The sequence below is a fragment of the Chrysemys picta genome, chromosome 2 (genome assembly GCF_011386835.1).
Source record: "Chrysemys picta bellii isolate R12L10 chromosome 2, ASM1138683v2, whole genome shotgun sequence".
Classification (NCBI taxonomy): Eukaryota; Metazoa; Chordata; order Testudines; family Emydidae; genus Chrysemys; species Chrysemys picta.
The window spans coordinates 254,659,077-254,678,330 of NC_088792.1; the positions used below are offsets into that span (position 1 = coordinate 254,659,077).

Here is a 19,254-nt window from a genome sequence, read left to right on the forward strand (position 1 = left end):
ATCGAAAAAATATTAAAGCATATAATTCATGATCTACACATAAAACTGAGCTATGCTGACAAAAATGGAGACTTATTTGTACTGATTCACACATGTACAAAACAAATATGTTGCTTACTTCCAGAGGGAAGAAATTTATCATATTCAACAGCTTTCTTTGCAATGATGTTAACTGCTAGAGTAAATGCAGATGAAACATAATAACATCCAGGCTCTGCAATCACATTAACACCGGATTCTTCAGGAAAGTAGACATCCAACAACGGACTGATGACATGATTAACCTAGGAAATTGAAGTCACAGCTAATGTTTAGATTGCTCATCTGATTTATTTTGAAGTTTATTTACAGTTCTTGTGAAAGGGGCTCGATTGATAAATCAGACACAGAAGTCCTCCGTCACAAATTCCCAACCAACAATTTACAGTGCTGGTGAGTTGACCACAAGCTGATTTTTACTATCCATATTGGGCCTTTGCTGAATCAAGTCTCAGACACCACAGTTAAGTTTTACAAAAATAAAATGGGTGTTACTTTTGGGATACTGATGCCATACCTAGGCACCTAATAATAATTGCTAGCTCTTATATAGTGCTTTTCATCAGTAGATCTCAAAAGCACTTTACAAAGGAGTTAAGTATCATTATCTTCAGTCTCCAGTTAAGTCCAAGTCATCCAAATGACCGAATCACCCATTTAAGTAATTTCAAAGTGGTTGTAGTACAACAGATGTAAAATTATTTATGAATCCATGAAGTGCATCAGGGTTGCATTTAAAAAACAAAAACAAAACAGAGCAATTTGGTCAACTACAGTTTTGCATCTTGACAAACAAAGAAACAGATGGTATTCACTGAATTTACCCAACATTAATCTGATTTTTAACTTCAATATTAATGCCATAGTCTTGCATGACTTGTTCACAATTACTTCATAAGGCAAACATGGACTAAGTAGGCAATTTTCAAAGTTCTATTAATGATTTTAGCTGTTTGAACCTATTCATTTCAGCAACCTAGGCTTTGGGAGTTTATCTTTAAGAGTACACAAAATACAGTGATCAGTCTAAATCACCATTATTCACTAGTGACCAGGTCATGACACCAAACCAGAGATCAAATGAGGCTCTGTCTACACTTAAAATGCTTCAATGTAGACACTTACTACAGCAACAGGAGGGGTTCTGCCACAGCTGTAGGTAACCCACCTCCCTGAGAGGTGGAGCTAGGTCAATGGAAGAATTTCTCTGTTGACCTAGCACTGTCCTCACTAGGCTTTAGGCTGGCTTAACTGCGTCTCTCAGGGGCGTGGATTTTTAACATCCCTAAAAAAATGTAGCTATGCCACTGTAACTTTTCAGTGTAGATCTGCTCTAAGAGTAAAAATCTTAAGGCTCATTAAAGCAAATGTCCAGCTGATGCATTATGTCTTCAGTTCTAAACCAAAATACTGAAAATTCCAGCTGCAGCAGCAGGTCAGTATTCATCCACTATGAACACAGTAAAAAGAACTACCTCCAGAAGAAAGGGCTAAAATCTTCATGGTAAGAAGCATGCAAATTTTAAAAATTACAAGGATAACTGAGGCTTTGGTTTGCTGTCAATTTAGAATGGTTACTGTTTCTCTCATCTGTAAATCCTTGGCACCTGAGGGACAATTTTGTGACTAATTTATGTAACATTAGTTGAATCAGAATTGAGAGACTAGCAGGACTTCATGGACCTGTACTAATTCTCTGCTAATGACTCCACAGTGCAATTGTGGCATATAATCCAGTCCATCCCCATGGTTTTAAATCTACTGTCAATCCAGGTTTTAACTATCAATATTAGCTGGAAACTGACATGTCAAAAACTCGAAACTGACAAATGAAAGGCAAACTAGTTCTAACTTCCACTGAGTTGCATACCTCTTCCAGCTGAAGTTCTGAACCTGTGAAGCCCCCACCAATGTCCAACATGTTCATCTTAAAGCCAAATTCTTCCTAAAAGGAAGTATAGACAGGCCTTTAAGTATGCAGACAATAGAAATTAAAGTTTTTATTGATGAGCTCTCCAATCTCATTCAATATTGTATGCTCATGCTTTAAACGTGAAATTGTGACATCTTAAATACAATAAAGAGTATTCCAGTGAACAATTCACTCTGGTAATACCTAGTATTATTCTACATTAAACATTACTGCAATATTAGTACAGAGAATAAATAAATCAAGCAATTCTAAAGTAAAGCAACCTTAATTTGGCCTCTGAGTATGCAGTAGAAGAGTCTTTTCTCACAAAACTTGACAGCGCAATACACAGTTCAGCAAATACTTTACTACAATCTAGTGGAAAAGAATTACACGTTTTTAACCTTAGATGCACGTAATAGTATGTATAATATAAATGGCTGCATGGTGTGATAATGTAATGAAAGCCCCTCTTGTAATGTACAAGGAGGCAGAGTTAAAACTGCTGTGAGAACTTCAACTGTCTTCCTTGTGTAATTAATCACATCAATAATTTTGCAATAATCACAGTAAGGTCATGATCTTGGATTTTTCTGAAGTCGAGCTTAAACTTTTCTTTCTCACTTAAAGTGAAGAGAAATATTTGCAATACAAAAATCTGTTTCCTTAACACAAGTAGTATACATTTATAGCCTAAAACAAATTAATTTACCAGTGTCAACAAGTCAGTTCCTTTTTGCCAAGAGGATCATTCAGAGTTCTGTTCCTCCCCACCGCAAAACCCAATGACAATTATATAAGGCAACATAAGGAAGGCAGCCACATGCATTGTTCAGTTGGTAGTGATTACATCTCATGCAGAGAAAACAAAACCTGTTCACTGGTCTTGGTAGATAAACATTTTAGTTTACTTTTACTATGTATTCTTAACTTAGAAAGCTACAAATATATTCTGCTCGAGTTGAGATCTTGGACTTAAAAAAAAAAAAACCCACACCCATTGGCCCTTAATTAAAATTGTAAAATACAATCAAAGGATGTTTTAGTGGAAGATTTTATTTGTCTCACATTAAATATTCAGGAAGGTCTATAATTTACTATTCAGTTGTGTGTAATCATTCTGTTATTTGAAGGGTCCTTATCAGACTAGCAATACACATTTTAGGAAAGAATTTTTCTTATCTCCATTAGCGAGAATATAGTAGGATGACTCCTCTATTAAATCGTATGTTAGCATATTTACTTACAGCCATGTCAAACACACACCGAGCATCAGATATAGCATGAACGTACACTTGAGGTTCCTTGCAAGAGCTCGAAATGTGAAATCTAAAAGAAATGAAATATAATAAATACACAAACCTACAAACTGCATTAACAACAGAACATTGATATATCTAGACCAATAGGGACGTATAGCAGATCACTCAAAGGAATTTGACAAAGTAATGTTTTGACAGTACACACACATTTATAGTAGTAGAAATGCATGTATATTCTATGCATAGGTGATTAAGGTTTTATTTGTTTACGAGAAATTTATGAAATAGGAAGAGACCTCAAAACAGCTTTGCTTTCCTTCTAGCCCATTTGCACACACAAGACAAATTTGTATAGCATAATTTAAGAATGTCTAACAATGGCTTCATTCTAATCTTTTAAAAAAAAGAAATTTGATTGTCAGTGTTTTCAAGATATGACAGTTAAAATTGCCTAAGGGCAAGTCCATAGAAATAGTTTATTGAAATAGGTTTATAAAGAAAAATAGGCTCAGTAGTGAGATAGCATCTGAGAACCAGTTACAGAAAATACTCCAAAAACAGTCCTAGCACCTCCCTACTCACAATGTCCATATCAGTTTTGATTTTTTTAAAAACAGAATTTTAGGCTTTGGAGAATTAAAACTTTTGTAATGCATGTTTATAGAACTATACAAATGACCAGAGGGACACAGTAAAACAATAGATATAACAATTGGGAACAGTTATTCCCAATTATCCTCTTTATGTTTATTTTCGTTGTAGACCAGATTGTGGACTAGACTCTAGACAGACTGATGGCACAGATGAGATGGGGTAATTCAAAACAGGTGAACAGAAAACATTAGCTAGGAAACGAGAGTCTAAGAATAGATCAGACAAACCAGTCATTTTCTCATATCTAAAACTACAGACATAAAAGGAATAGAGCACAGTTTAAGCCAGAAGTCTGGTCTCGAAATCTAAGATCACTATCTTGTGATAACACGAGACACAAGAAAATAAACATTTTCATCCTGGAAATTTAAAATAGTGACACCATGTTTAAATAACATGATTTATTCAGAAAACATGATTCAGAAAAATTGTTCCTTGTGCCCACTCACTAGCACAGGGCTTTTTAAAAGTGGCCTAGTGCTTATGAACTTTGTTGTTCTGACACCCCAGAAGAATGATGATGTCTTATTTATGTACAAAACACAAAAATATAAATACAACTGTGAAGGTATACATTTCCTTTATAAAAATATATCCATATGGACACGAGATGAGAAGGTAATTCAGTTTCCATGGTTATACAGTCTAGACCACTCTGCTCAGGGTGCCAACAAAGTGCCAATTAAGAGGGTGACTCTTGTCCAAGGGAACTAGATGAAGACTACAATTCATTTTACATCTTGTATGTTTCACGCCCCTACAATATAAAGCTTCGGTGCTTGTGAAAAAACACTAACTCTGCATTAGATAAAGGTCAGAAAAGCCATTGGTCGCTTCTGATCACTACTAACTTGGGTAAGAACCAAAGCAGCAATCTAGAGGTGAAAGGCTCTGTATCCCATTATCAATCCACTTGAGTCATTCAACCTCTAACATGTGCATACTTCTTTGATATGCAACATGTATTCACTCAGTATTCTATAAGCTGTTTTGCATTTTGTACCGTTTTTTATTTATAAAACAGATGACCCATAGCTAGAAGAAAAAGCTCACCACAACCAAATGATGGGAAGGAGAAAGAGTAGAGTGTAAGTTTGAACTAAAATGGATAGAGTATTTTAACATATTTTAGAGCCCAATCCTGCACTGCCACAAGGATGGACTAAGCGTTCTTTTCCAGATTATTTGGACAAACATCTGAAAGAGGGAAGGAGATAATGAAGGCACAAACTCAGAGTCAGCTATATTTTCTGCCTCTTTTTGGACCCTTGTGAGCCATGTGGCCCCACTGATTTTCATTTCTAAAATTAAGTTAGAACAGTTTTAGACAAACTGATTTAACCCTGTGTGCTGACAATTTGTATTCTCTGCTCATCCTTAGTGCTAAGTAAGCTCAGCCACAATATGACTGTTACTGAAGTGACAAAAATTAGACGGATTAAGCTACTGATACCTCATCCAGAGTCTAAGTCTTCATTGTGACAGACATGACAGATCAATTTAAATCCATTTTCATCCTGTTTTGCATTTATACATTTTAGTTACTTTTCTAAAGAAAGGGTGATTCTCATTGGTTGGTTAAATTTGGTACTTCTTTTTGCTAAACAGGATGATACATTATCTATAAACATTATTTCAAAGCAATTATATAGCTTACATATATTTATTCAGAATTTTGCATTTTATTATGTTAGAAAATGGTGAATGATGCAGTTCTAGATGATTTACTAGATTAATATTTTTACTTCTGATGTTTGTCAAACTACATTTCAATGGAAATTGGAATTCAATTAAAAATGCACAAAAAACTTTTTAAAATTAGTTAACAATACCTTAAGTGTGCTGGATACATAAAGTTTATCAAAACATATTTTGCATTTAAAACAGATTTATAAACAAAGGACGTATCTGCAGTTAGTGAACTGAATTGTTTCTGGTCATGTCCTTCAAGATTTAGAAGTAGTTCATCTCATCCTCAGACACCTCATTTTTGTATATTGGAAGAGCAGAAGCAGCTTCTCTACTTTTTCAACTCCCAGTTGGTTTCTCAAATTTGAATAAATTAGTCATTAAACTGAACTGAATAAATTGAAATGAAGAAAATATCTCTGTACTTGTAGAAGCAGCTAATGCTGTCAAAAGCTGGTTTAGCATTTCAACACACTCTGGTTCCAGGTGCTTAGCCAATGACTTCCATCAGTTCAGTGCTTTGACTCTCTTTAAAGCTATGGCAGCAAACATGACTGATAAAGGAATATTCCTCTTATTTTGACTGTTTCCTTAATCTATCAAACATGTTCATTAGTGTTCCACAAGTTTTTGCAGCAGTTGAAAGCATACAGACAATTTGTGCATCAATTTTTGATCAGTGTGATATGAGAATTTTTCATCTTTGTGTATCTAGTTTACTCTAGATTTAAGTACCACAGGTCACTCAGTTTAGGAAGACTAAAAACACTTCAAGAAGATCCTCTGCCATCTACAGGTCAAAAACTAAAATGACTAGAACTCTGAACTTGAAGTGATTACTATGGACATCATTAAAAACTTTTCATAGTTAAATCTTACAGCATTATCTCACCCAGTATCTGTACTGATTTTCCCACACTGACCTACTGCCTTTTATCAGTTCAACTGTTCATTTTTCTATGCAGAGTTAGACAGATAAAAGCCAATCACTGGAAAGCACAAGAGCAAGAGTAGGGAAGTCAGTGGCTGAAACGCTCTAGCAGTTTTTCTGACTACAGCAAAAGGGATTTCACATATCCACTTTGGGTTGCCTTAACATCAGTGACACTTTTTGTAGCTCAAATGCAATTACTTTTCTGTTTCATACTGATTTGAATGCATAAGTGTCACCAAAAATTCTCAAATGATGCAACTGGATTTTATATTGTTCCCTATAAGGGAAGGAGAATAAACTGGCACAATAAAAAAATTTGAGTTAAATCTAAGTTTGAGTATTTAATATTATACATAAAGGGGGAAAAAATGGAAAAGCTACTCACTTAACACCAACTATTTGGACTTCAAGCTCCTTAGCACATTCCATGAGGTGCCTACAGCTCTTCAGCATGGTGCCAAATTTCATGTTCATCTCCTCAGCTCCACTAATGTCTTCTGTGGCAATATGTAGTAAGAGCCTAAGAGAAGGGGAAGATGATTGGGGCACAGTTGGTTTACATCATCATCAGCACATGTGAAGCCTGAAGACTGTCAGAAGTATGTTGATTATGTTGTCAGTACTCCAGCTCCATCGATGGATGAGTCAAGTGAGCCTAATAAAAACAATCCTGTACAGAGAAAAAACTAGCAATTAGGGGCTAAAACATGGAGCCAACAAGGAAAAGGGATTTGGAAATGCAGCAACTAAGACTCTGTTGTAGCAGCAAGAGTCTGTTGGGTGCTGTAATAAAGAAAGGGTTACTTTCTCATAAGGAGTGCTTGCTCATAAACTGCTCTTTAGTGACAATGGGATTGCTTCTCTCCAGCCCTTTCCTCCTGGCTGGCAGGAGGAAGAGTGCCCTGGGATTCCCTTTGGAGCCTGCTGTGTTTATCTTTCTACATCAGCCTTGTCTGGTAGAAGTCTGATACATGTAGAGACCCCTCCCAACCCCCCTACTCCACTGGCAGTTGGACTGGGTGCAAGGGGTGTTCCATTCCCTCCCCCATTACTTCCTCGTTGCCTGCGAGAAAGAGGCTGCTGTCGGAGTGCCATTTCTCCTCCTCCAATGGGTCTCACATATCATAGCTAGAAGACCTATTAACTCAGTCTTTGGCTAGAGCAGGGGGTGGCTAATTTCTTGTGGCTTCGTGAGCTGAGTCTCATTAATTGATATTTAATCAGTCTTGTTATGCTTTAATTACTATGGAGTGGTAATTTGATAAGACATGCCTATCAAAACCAGAGTGTACAAACACAAGATTATATTAATACAAACTCACTCAACGTCAGCTAAAAGGGTCAATGACTCCATTTTCAATCCCAAGTGAGAAACACCATCAAACATAAAAAGCCGCATTTTGCACTAGCTGAAGGTTGGCTGGTGAAGTCCAAGCACCCCATGCAGAGTGAACTGCAGTAATCCAATCTGGAGATGAAAAAGGCATGGATAACTGGCAAGTTCTGCATCTGAAAGGAAAGATCACAGTCTCCTTGCCAAGCAAAGATAAGCACACTGTTGGCTACTACCAGTGATGTGATAATCTAGCAACTGCCAAAAATTTAATAGAATCCTCAAATTGCAAACATTTACGAAAGACAGTTTAAAGGGGTATGCCTGAGGAGGGAAATCTAACTTCCATTTCTTCCACGTGTGCCCTTCAGCATCCTTGCTCGTCATTTATGCCATTTGTTACTGCTGGCATTTCACTCATTTTGGATAAAGTAGACTGGCCAGTTTCATTTCCTGGTTCTCTTTCACCAGCACAAACACGTAAATGATTTTAAAAAAAATCATCTGATCAAAATTAAACAATTTTAGTTATACAATGTTCTGTAATAACATTTGGACAAACCTATATATTGGGCCTAGTTATTTGACAAAATCAAATCCTTTGAATTCATCATATGAAAACACCAAAAATATATCTATTTCTGCACATTACAGCTTACGTAGCACCAAGGTTAGTCTGAAAACATTTGTTAACCAAGACTACATATGCCATACTGAACTGACAAGTTTTCATGAGAGCATTATAAAGCATCAGTAAAGATTTTCTAGCAAAAACAACTGTACAAGTTAAAAGAAAAACTACTTTACCTCGTAATTTTGCTCTTCTCAAAATATCTTGCAGGATTCTCACACCTGGGTCTCAGCTGGCTAAAGTGAGGCTGGAGGAAGTCTAAGATCTTGGTGCTTTTTGGCCCTTAAAGACAATGGTAGTGGGTAGGAGCATGATCCATTCTTTCCCTACTGGAGGTCACATGACACCCTGAGCATAATTACTGCCCTTGGATTCTTTCAGCCAATTCCAGATTTCAGCAAAATGTGAAGGCTCCGCAAAGAAAAATTAGCCAATCACAAAACAAAAACGATTAGAAAAAAAGAATGCCTCAGAAGGCTGAATAGTAAAAGCATCAAAATCTGAGAAACCAACACTTCAAAAAGGTTCCTCTCCAAACATCGATGGAGATGGATGAAAATCTTCAGAGAAGAATTACAATTTTCTGTGCAGGATTCTCTCCAGAGAGTCACATGACTGGAACAGGCAGCAAGTCAATGCAAAAAATATGGAATTATTTTTGAAGTACATAAAGCAGGTATAAGATACCTCCCAAAAGGAAAACCAGGCTTATCACTTCAGACTGTAGGACAGTCTGTAGGACAAACACAAGGACTTTAAAAGTTTAGCCAACTCAGGTGAAATCCAGAAAGAAATAAAACTATGTGGTAAGAGAATTTGGACTCACAATTTCTACAGGATTTATACTCCAAAATGGGATTTCTTCCTATAAGCTGAATCTAAGCAACTGCTTTGTAAATGCATGGAGCAAGTATCATGTAGCAGTCTTATAGACAGCTAGAAACATCCATGAGGAAGACAGCACAAGCCACTTTGACTCTGATTGAATGATTCTTTAACATGGCCTTTTAGTTTACAAAGGCTTTCACATACACATGCTAGCTACTATCACCCACATCAAAGGCTGTCCGCACCAGATGCCAGCCCAGGTCCATGACCTCCTGCACTAAGATTATTTATTTACCTTAAAGACTCCTAGGATTTTCTCATAAGAAATTGACTGAACCAGGGCAGAGGCCTTTTTCAAAAGCCAGTCTGTCCTTTGACTGTGAAAAACTGATATTTCATAATGCAAAAGGATCCAACTGTGGACTAGTAAACCTTTGTCCAAAAGAACCTTAGCACTGAAGCTCAGGATCACAATGAACAGTCTTTGCTCCAGCCATGGCCACCTCAACCACAAGCTCATGAGGGGATGGGGCAGGGCAGAGAGGGGAAACTTAGCTGAAATACACTTCTTGACTGTCTGACAGGGCAGTCTGGGCAGCCTGTTGCTTCTTCACCAGCTGGACCCAAAGAGGGTGCAATGGCACCACAACCCTACTGGATGGAGGTGAAAGTCTTGATTATAGCCTTTGAAGATTCCTGAACTGGCACTAGCTCAAACTAGCCAACTTAGCCAGTTTTTCAAGAAACTGGAGGAAGCCAGATCCTCCCACAGTCTTGCTAATGTGCTGCTGCTCTGCAATGGAGATGTTTTTGCAATTAGTTGGTGGTCAGCTTATCTGATTCCAAATAGAAGCCATGTCATCCTGATCACCACCCTGCTCCCACTACAATGATCTATCTAACAAGCTAATGAAGCATAAACAGTGGCACAGAAGTCATCTACACTACTTTCATTAAGACCCTTCAATTGCATGAGGTACCTATGTCAAAGCCAATGCTTCATGCACCAACCAAACCAACTTAGTGTGGGTGTAGTCTCGGTGCAGATGGTGCTCTGATTTTGTGAGCCGCCACCAGGTCTCAATGCAGGGTGGGAGAGAAGCACTGAAGGTAGTACTGTAGCCTTTGAGACAGCCTGAGAGATAACCAGGAAGGACTTTGCAAGATCCCAAACAGTACCATCCCAGAATCTCCCCAGATCCATCTCCAAGATGTGAACCTGAACAGAGTCAGGCGCTTTGGTAGTGATATGTCAGGGCACCTTGTTTCTTGGTGTTTCCTGTTGAAATTTACGTGGAAGCAACGCCTTGTTAACCAACATGAAGCACAATACTATTCACTTCAAGTACTGACTCCCAGTAACTTGGGAGTGTTGGAGAAAAACTCTTCTTCCACAGGAGGCTCAGACCATAGTCAAGCCCCCAGCTATGAATGGGGATGATACAAGATGCTCTGAGGAAGCTCTCTCGCATTGGGTCTAGAGGGAAGTGGAATCTATACCAATGTGGGTGGCACCAACAGAACTCCAGCACTCAGCAGCGGAAGCAGACGCAGGTTTATGATTGAGTGATTTCTCTTTGGAAGTACTCTAAGCCATGGCTGGGGTATCTCAAGAAGGGACTGAAGGCAATACCCATTACTCTTAATTCGCTGGTGACATCTGCAGGTGTATCTGACACCACTACACAATACACCCAAATCCCAGGCTGAAGATTCAATGTATGTGCTCATTTGTTGACAATTGAAGCCATTAGGAGTCAAGTAAATGGATGACATCCTGAAATAAAACACTGAAGCCATGCAAAGTAAGACTACTGGTAGATGAAGAGGAGCTGAGGCCCCAAGGCAGGCGCCAATGTACTGAAATTAAACTGCCAGAATACTGACGTGAAAGCCAGGCCCCCAAAGCCAAAGTTCCCCTCAGGTTTTTCTGAGCATGGAGAGTTCCACCTGTTATGCTAGGAAGCTGAGACCCAGAAGAGAAAATCCTGCAACAAAATATCTTTAGAGAAACACTGTTACACCAGAGCCAAGGTTGGACAAAATACATGCAAGTAAACTGCATTAAAAAACGCACATGCTTCTCTTCCTTCCAGGTAAACAGACAACCCATACCACAGTCAAAGTTAAATTCCCACAGCAATAAGAGAAACTAAGATTTCTCTCTTTTCAATGCAACACTTACTTAGCACTTGGATGGTTACGTGCAATTTTCTTTAATTCACTTTCATTGTCACAAGTCAGGATGTTTACCCCAGTTTTCGCTGCATATTTTATCTGAGAAGCTTGCTTGCAAGGATTTGTATATATAATGTTTTCAGGAGCAATGCCCAAGTCTTGTACCAATGCCATTTCAGACTGAAAAACAAGACAGTATTAAAGTGTTAGATACATGTCAAATGAGTTTCAGTAGTGAATTTATCTTCAATTTATGTGGGGATTACAGACATCCCCCGGGTCATGCAAACCTAACGCAAATCCGCACTTATGGAAAAAGTTCCGTAAGCTAGAAATAGGAAGGTTTTTTTTTTTCTTTTTTGTGTAATGGTCGGGTATACATTTCCAACTTATGCAAAATTCGAGTTACGCAAGGCGTTCCAGAACAGAACGCTTGCGTAAGTCAGGGAGCGTCTGTATAGCTCAAATAAGGTTTTCTTCTAGCTAAACTGTGTATTATAAGCTGCTTCAATAGTACAAAATGGAATTGCTATACTGAGTCATAATAAAGGGTTTACAGTTTAAGACAAAGAATGTGTCCGCATGGTAACTAACACCAAGAGCAGAAGTTTTACATAGGACAGATTTAACAGACTCCAGGATAGAGAGAGGGTAATTTGACAGGCAAACAGGATATACAGAACACTCACTTTACTAGAACATGCAAACCCAATTCCAAGAGCTGCCAGAATCTCAAGTACACCTGGAGTGGAATTGCATTTTACAGCGTAAAATGGTTTTACTGGTGCCATCACATTCTGCCATTGATTGTGTTTCTTCAGAAGCTTTCCAAGATCACCAACAAAAAATGCATTTTTTCCAGTCTATAAACAAAGGACAATAGAAAAATAAAAATCACGTATCTATAATGGTGGACCTGAAGTCAAAGCAAAAATATCCTATGAAGCACAAATATCTCATGTTTATTAGGTCAAAGAATGACTGGGAAGCATAGATTATATATTTTTTATTCTGCCACTGGCTTAATGTATGACCTTGGACAATTCATTTGACTTCTGTGCCAAAATTTACCCAATTTTAAAATGAAGGCAATACCTACTCCTTCAAAGAAGTTGTTAAAATTATTTACAGAATACTTTAAAATTCTTTGGATGAAAGGCCCTACCTTAAATGCCTAGTATTATGGCTTTTGCAAGAACTATATTTAAGGTAAAAAAAATATTTCCATTACAAGCACTTTCTTTTTTTTTTTTTTTTTTAAGAAGTCCTTAACTTTCCTGAGCGGGGGCAGGGCCATAGCATCACAGAAATGTAGGACTGGAAGGCACATCGATAGGTCATCTAGTCCGGTCCCCTGCACTGAGGCAGGATTAAGTATTTGTTATGACTAGGGCTCCGTGTCTGTCATGGAGGTCGTGGAAGTCACGGATTCCGTGACTTTCGTGACTTCTGCAGGGGCCAGTGTGGCTGACCCCAGAGGCACCGAAGCAGCTGGCTCCGGGGACAGCTACTCAGGTGGCCTCCAGGACAGCCACACCAGCCACTGCAGTCGGCTGGCCCCGGGAGCGGTCCCCGGCCGGCCAGAGCCACTGACCCCGGGTGCCCCGCCTCAGCCACCACCTGGATGTTTCCCCCCCAGCAGCATCCCTCCCCTCCCCCCAGCCACCCACCCAGATGCCCCCCCCCACACCCTCCAAGGTTTAATCACAGGTATTTTTAATAAAAGTCATGGGCCGTGAATTTTTGTTTATTGCCTGTGACCTGTCCATAACTTTTACTAAAAACACCCGAGACTAAATCGTAGCCTTAATCATGACCATCCCTGGCAGGTCTTTGTCTATCCTGATCGTAAAAACATCTAGTGATGTCTAATATACGTCTGCCTTTCTGCAATTTAAACCCATTACTTCTTGACCTGCCTTCTGTGGATAAGGAGAACAATTTATCACCCTCTTCTTTGTAACAACCTTTTACATACTTGAAAACTTTTATGTCCCACCCCCCCCCCCCCCCCCCCCCGCCTCAGTCTTCTCTTGACTAAACAAACCCTATTTTTTCAACCTTTTCTTGTAGGTCAAGTTTTCTAGACCTTTAATCATTTTTGTCGCTCTCCTCTGGACTTTCTCCAATTTATCCACATCTTTCCTGTGGAGGCCTTTGCTGAGCAACTTAGTGCTGAGCAGTGTACTCCAACTGAGACCATAGTGCTGAGCAAAGTGGAAGAATTACTTCTCATGTCTTGCTTACAACACTCCTGCTACTATGTCCGAGAGTGATGTTCACTTTTTTTTGTAACAGTATTACAATGTGGACTCATATTTAGTTTGTGATCTACTATAACCCCCAGATCTTATTCTGCAGTACTCCTTCCTAGGCAGTCATTTCCCATTTTGTATTTGTGCAATTGATTATTCCTTCCTAAGTGTAGTACTTTGCACTTGTCCTTACTGAATTTCATCCTATTTTTTCAGACCAGTCTTCAATTTGTCAAGATCATTTTGAATTCTAATCCTATCCTCCAAAGTGCTTGCAACCCCTCCCAGCTTGGTATCATCTGCAAACTTTGTAAGTGTACTCTCTATGCCACTAGGCAAATTTATGAAGATATTGACTAGAACTGAACCCAAGACAGATCCCTCCTGCACCCCCACTTGGTATGCCTTTCCAGCTTCAGTATGAACCATTGATAGCTACTCTCAGAGTATGATTTTCCAACCAGTTGTGCACCCATCTTATAGTAGGTTCGTCACTAGGCTATATTTCCCTAGTTTGCTTACGAAGAGATCATGTGAGATAGTATCAAAAGTCTTACTGAAGTCGAGATATGACATTTACTGCTTCCCCCCTCCACAAACCCTGTTACCCTTCTCTGACAGGGTATTAGGTTGGTTTGACATGATTTGAGGGTTCTTTCCCCCATCTATCTGAGGCATCAAGATTATAATTACAATTCTATACAAGAGTCTATACTAAAAGTACATTAAGGTTCTAAAGTCAAGCACTCAAAAGTTAGGAAATGCCAGGTCACCTGTGCAACCTGGTTAACGCTTAGGTATGGCATATTAAAGAACAGGGGTTCTATTCTGAGCTCTGCCACAGATGGCCTTGTGCAACCCTTCCATTACCCCTTTATGCTGTTTGCCTGCTTCTTAAGATAGGGGTGAGAGACCTTGCTCAATAAAAAAAAGTCTGACATCACAGAATTAATAAAACCAGTCAGTAAAAGATCCAAGCCTAGAACTCATGGTCTCCTCCTGGCTCCCAATGCAGCGTACCTTCCTCTAGGCTGAAAGAGTAGCTGCTGTTGTTCTCCCACCCCCTCTGTTCCTAGCACGTAGGAGGCTCGTTGGGAACTGGGAGCATAAACAGTGCACTTAGCATATGCAGAGAAGAGCTCTGTGGAACTAGTGGGGGTACTCAGTGCAGATGGAATATAGAAATTTTTAACAGGAAGACCCAAACAATCTCTGCACATGTGCAAATGATTCCTTTCAGAGGCTTATGAATCAGCCAACTCTGGGCAAATTTTCATGGGGGCAGTAAAAAGACACTTCTCTAACCCAGTACTATCTACTGGCCAAACTTCAGGTCGCTGCTCCAAATCCCATAGATGCTAAAGCTCTTCATAAGAGCAGCAGGATAATTTTATTTGTTTAACATTGGCAAAGATATTTCCCCCACAACCTCATTTTTGGAAGTGGCTGACCAGTTTTTGCTCAAACATTGCCAACAAAATTCAGCAAGGCAGAGAGCAAACATGGAAAAATTTCAGCCCAAATGGTTAAAATTTGGCAAAGTTAAGCAATTGGAAAGGGGTTTATAATTAAAAATGTTAGGCAACCTTAGCTGTATGTGTCATTGCCATCTTGCCTACAATACACTTGCTAGTCAGACTTAATTTGAGACTAGGAATTGAAGAATTTAAATACCAGCAAATTATAAATGAAAATTAATTCAGTTAAACTAGAAGGGCTTGGGTATCGAATACTTACAAGTGTATGTTCATAAACATAGTTGTCAATAACATCTCCAAGAGTTGCTCCTTCATCCAGCAGGCCAATGGAGTAGTTTGCATCCTCAAGAAATCCTTTCATCTCAGCCGTATTCCGCAAAGCCGACAGTCATAAACCAAGAAACACAAGGGACAGGCCGCCAAGCCTTAGATCCAGGTCCTTAAATTATGCAACAAACTGCACAACAGGAAAAAAATGGTAAAATAAACCAGTTGATAAACAGCACACATCATTCCCCAACGGTTCTATTTAAATTTACAAAGGACCTTCCATTTTTGGTGTGCTGCAAATGATAAGACACTTGTTAAATGAAGCTTTCTGCTCTGCTCCCTTCACTTACCTTGGATCAAGAGATCGTGAGTCCTGCACCAAGATACACAATTTTACTAATTCTTGGAGTAAAATAGAATAAAACTGCCTTAAACTGATGCTAAACTTTGAGATGAGTCAACTGTCATTTTCTACTGGAAAGGCACTACCCTTACTACTATTCAAATGGCTGAAATGGTTCATATGAAAGTCCTGTTCTTGGTAAGGGTCTCAGGCTGGACACATTTATTTGAGTTTTCCAACAGGGATTCAAAATGTACTGCTCTGGATTATACAAATGATTAAAAATACTCAAACCATAAACCCAAAACATGGGTGGGTGAAAGCTTGTTTGTAGTATTGTTGTAGCCATGTTGGTCCCAGGATATTAGAGACAAGTTGGGTGAGGTAATCTCTTTTATTGGGCCAACTTCTGTTGGTGAAAAAGACAAGCTTTTGATCTGTGCAGAGCTGTGTGCGCCTTGAAAGTATGTCTCTTTCATCAACAGAAGTTGGTCCAATAAAATATATTACCTCATCCACCTTGTGTGTGGAAGCATAGTTCAACGTCCTGAGTGCCATCAGCACTGGATGTTCTTTATCGTCTTAATAGCAGCAACTTCTGTGTTATTCCTTATGTTTGGAGACAGATGTGTATACCAAGGCTTTCAACAGTATGCTTCTTGCTGAGGCCTGGTCTAAAGGAGAAAATTAGCTTGGTATAACTATGTTGCTCATGGGCATGAAAAATCTATAATCCTGAGCAATGCAGTTAAACCAACCTAACCACTGGCGTAGAAAATGCCAGGTCAATGGGAGAATCCTGGCAACTGCCTCTTGGGGAGGTGGAGTATCTACACTGACAGAAGAATCCCTCCCACTGGCAAAGGTAGCATCCTCACTGAAGTGCTACAGCAGTGCTACTGCAGCGTTTTAAGTGTAGACAAGCCCTTATTTGTAGATGCCTTATCTGCAAGGAAGCCTTGAGTCTATTGGAAACATGCTAGCATTGAGATTTGTTAGGCTGTTCTTATATTTTCAGTTCACAGTTTTGTTTTGAATTTATAAAATACAAATGCATACCCATTTTATGCATATTAAATCCAGGATGGAAAAAATACTTGACTTTGTGCCAGTCTAACTTTATATACTGTCTTTCACATCTCTATTTCAGAAGAGCTAAAGATAAATAGAATGGAGATAAGATCAGTGAAAAGCAGTTATTTAAGAAGCTTTGAAATTGTATAAGAGCTATTACTGCATGTTTTAAAACTCATTTGTTGTGTTTGCTATGTTGAGATTAATAGTGATAGACTTCAAAATAAATCGCTTATGTAAGAAACATGCAAATATATGTATTTCTAAATATATTCATAGCCAAGTTTCAATTCATTTGTCGTGTTTAATAACAAAGTCCGTATTGACCGTTAAAAGTTTTTTTCTGAACAAGGTGCAACAATTCAATTCAACAGAGTGACAATTTGGTTCAAGAAGACCCCTGAATAACTAAAACTTTTATTAAATATACGCAAAGTATTAATATGGGGATATGTGACATAAGGCCAAGTAATTTCACATAAAAATGTGCACATGGCTGAGAACTACCAGTTGCTGACTGGATCATTCCATCAGTTTTACTTGCTTAATAGGCTGAACTCATTTAATCCTGCTTAAAACTAGTTCTGTTAGAACCCTTTGAGATTTTAAAGATTAACTGTCCAGATCCCAGACTGGAGCTTATAAAAATTGTCTAGCTACCATTTTTATATAAACATTGTGGATATTCCTCAAAATCTCTGGTTGAAGAGGTCACACTGATTAGGAAAAAGCTGTGAGCTTACTAGAAAGATATGTTACTTTGCTTTGAAATAAAAGCTTTGTAGATTTTAACAACAGTTCTGCGAACAATTGTACAGAAGTTGCAATAACCAAATGAAAAGAACCTATTGTTTCAAAGATCAGCATTTTCCTATATTTGGGGTCCTAAGTAAAGCACAAAAAGCTATATTTCTATCAAGGGGTTAAAAATAACCCAAACCACCATAAATCATGGCTGTGTTTCCAAAAGTTAGTAAGATAACTAGGACTTCAGATGGCTTGAAGACCACTGTACTATTCCTGGGGGAATTCTGCACCACCGCACATGCGCAGAATTCATGTCCCCGCAGATTTCTTTGCTTCCCTGATGAAAAATGACTGAGGGGGAAGCAACGGGAATCCGCAAAAGTCGTCATGTTCCACTTCCCCGCGCAGCGCGGGTGTGTTGTTCTGCGTGCCCAGAGCAGCCAGCTGAGAGGTAAATCTGGGGGCGGCCAGGCTGCTCCAGCAAGTGGCTCCTACCCTGTGCCAGGCTCAGCTGTTAATCCTGGCTTGGCTTGGGAGAATGGGACTTCCTCTTCCCCTGCAAGGAGCAGCCAGGGCTGGGTCAGACCCCCACACCTCCCACTTCCCCCGCTTCTCAGTCCAAGAGGGGAAGCATCACTGTATAGGGAGCTGCTCCCCCATCTGCCCAACCCCAATCCATTTCCCCCCACAGAGCCCCCTGCACCCCCACCCCAATGAGCCTCACATTCTGCAGCTGGAGCCCCCCTGCACCCAAGCCCACTCAGCATCTGGACCCTCACCCCCTGCATCCAAACTGCCCCTACACTCAAAGCCCCACTCTGACAAACTCCACCCCAGATCTGCATCCAGATCCCCCGACACCTAGAACCCCCACCAAGACACCTACACCCAGAGTTCTCCACACCTGGATCCCCTCACACTTGCATCCAGCTGGGCTGAGTCTTCCTGCCTACCCCTACCGCACCTGGCATGGAGGGGCAGGGTCCCGGAGTGTTTCTGGGGCGGTGCAGGCTCACCACCAAGTCCATGACCTAGTGAGGAGGGGACAGGGCTGCAGGGTGATCTCCCATCTCCATGCTGTCAGTAGCCTGTGCTCCCCAATGCCATGTTGGAGCCTTCACATTTATTTATTGACAAATAAAATGTACAGCATTTTAAAATACTGTGTGCAGAATTTTTATTTTTTTGGCACAGAATTCTCTCAGGAGTACACTGTACTACAATGAAGCAGTTACAACTTCACCCTTTCCCCCAAAAGGATACTCAGAAATGAAATGTAAAACTAATTTTAAGTTAATCCTGTTTAGTAAGGTTATGGAAAATAATACTGCTGGTATCTCAGGCCATCTTCGAGATGGACAACTAATATGCAATTCTGCATTTTAATCTGGTGTATGGAAACAAATCCTGGGGCCTTGATTCATGCTGGGGGGCTCCAGCTTGATTCATTTTAAAACTATATGGTCAGAAAAGTGCCTTAGGAAAAAAAAAAAAAAAAAAAAAAAAAAAAACTACCTTATCTGGCATACCTGCCCTTATACATCTAGCTTATCTGAGAATTGTACTTTCGAGAGGCCTGCAGGGCTAAAACAACTACAGGAGAGGGAGATGGATCCCCTGATTAGCA

The 19,254-nt window shown here is 39.5% G+C and overlaps 1 protein-coding gene across 15 annotated transcripts in view; it reads right to left on the bottom strand.

Annotated features, from left to right (window-relative positions):
• AZIN1 (antizyme inhibitor 1) overlaps nt 1-19,254 on the bottom strand; it is a 71,405-nt gene that overhangs the window by 24,709 nt on the left and 27,442 nt on the right. For 10 of the 15 annotated variants that reach the window (XR_010597968.1, XR_010597967.1, XR_010597966.1 and 7 more), the window contains 7 exon segments: nt 15,453-15,650; nt 12,150-12,323; nt 11,468-11,640; nt 6,876-7,010; nt 3,199-3,280; nt 1,910-1,984; nt 119-284 (listed from right to left, as the gene is read on the bottom strand). Coding sequence is in view for 10 of the 15 variants with exons in the window: in XM_065581959.1 (XP_065438031.1) it covers nt 119-284; nt 1,910-1,984; nt 3,199-3,280; nt 6,876-7,010; nt 11,468-11,640; nt 12,150-12,323; nt 15,453-15,554 (907 nt within the window). In the remaining 5 variants the exon portion in view is untranslated. 15 annotated transcript variants of the gene reach the window in all.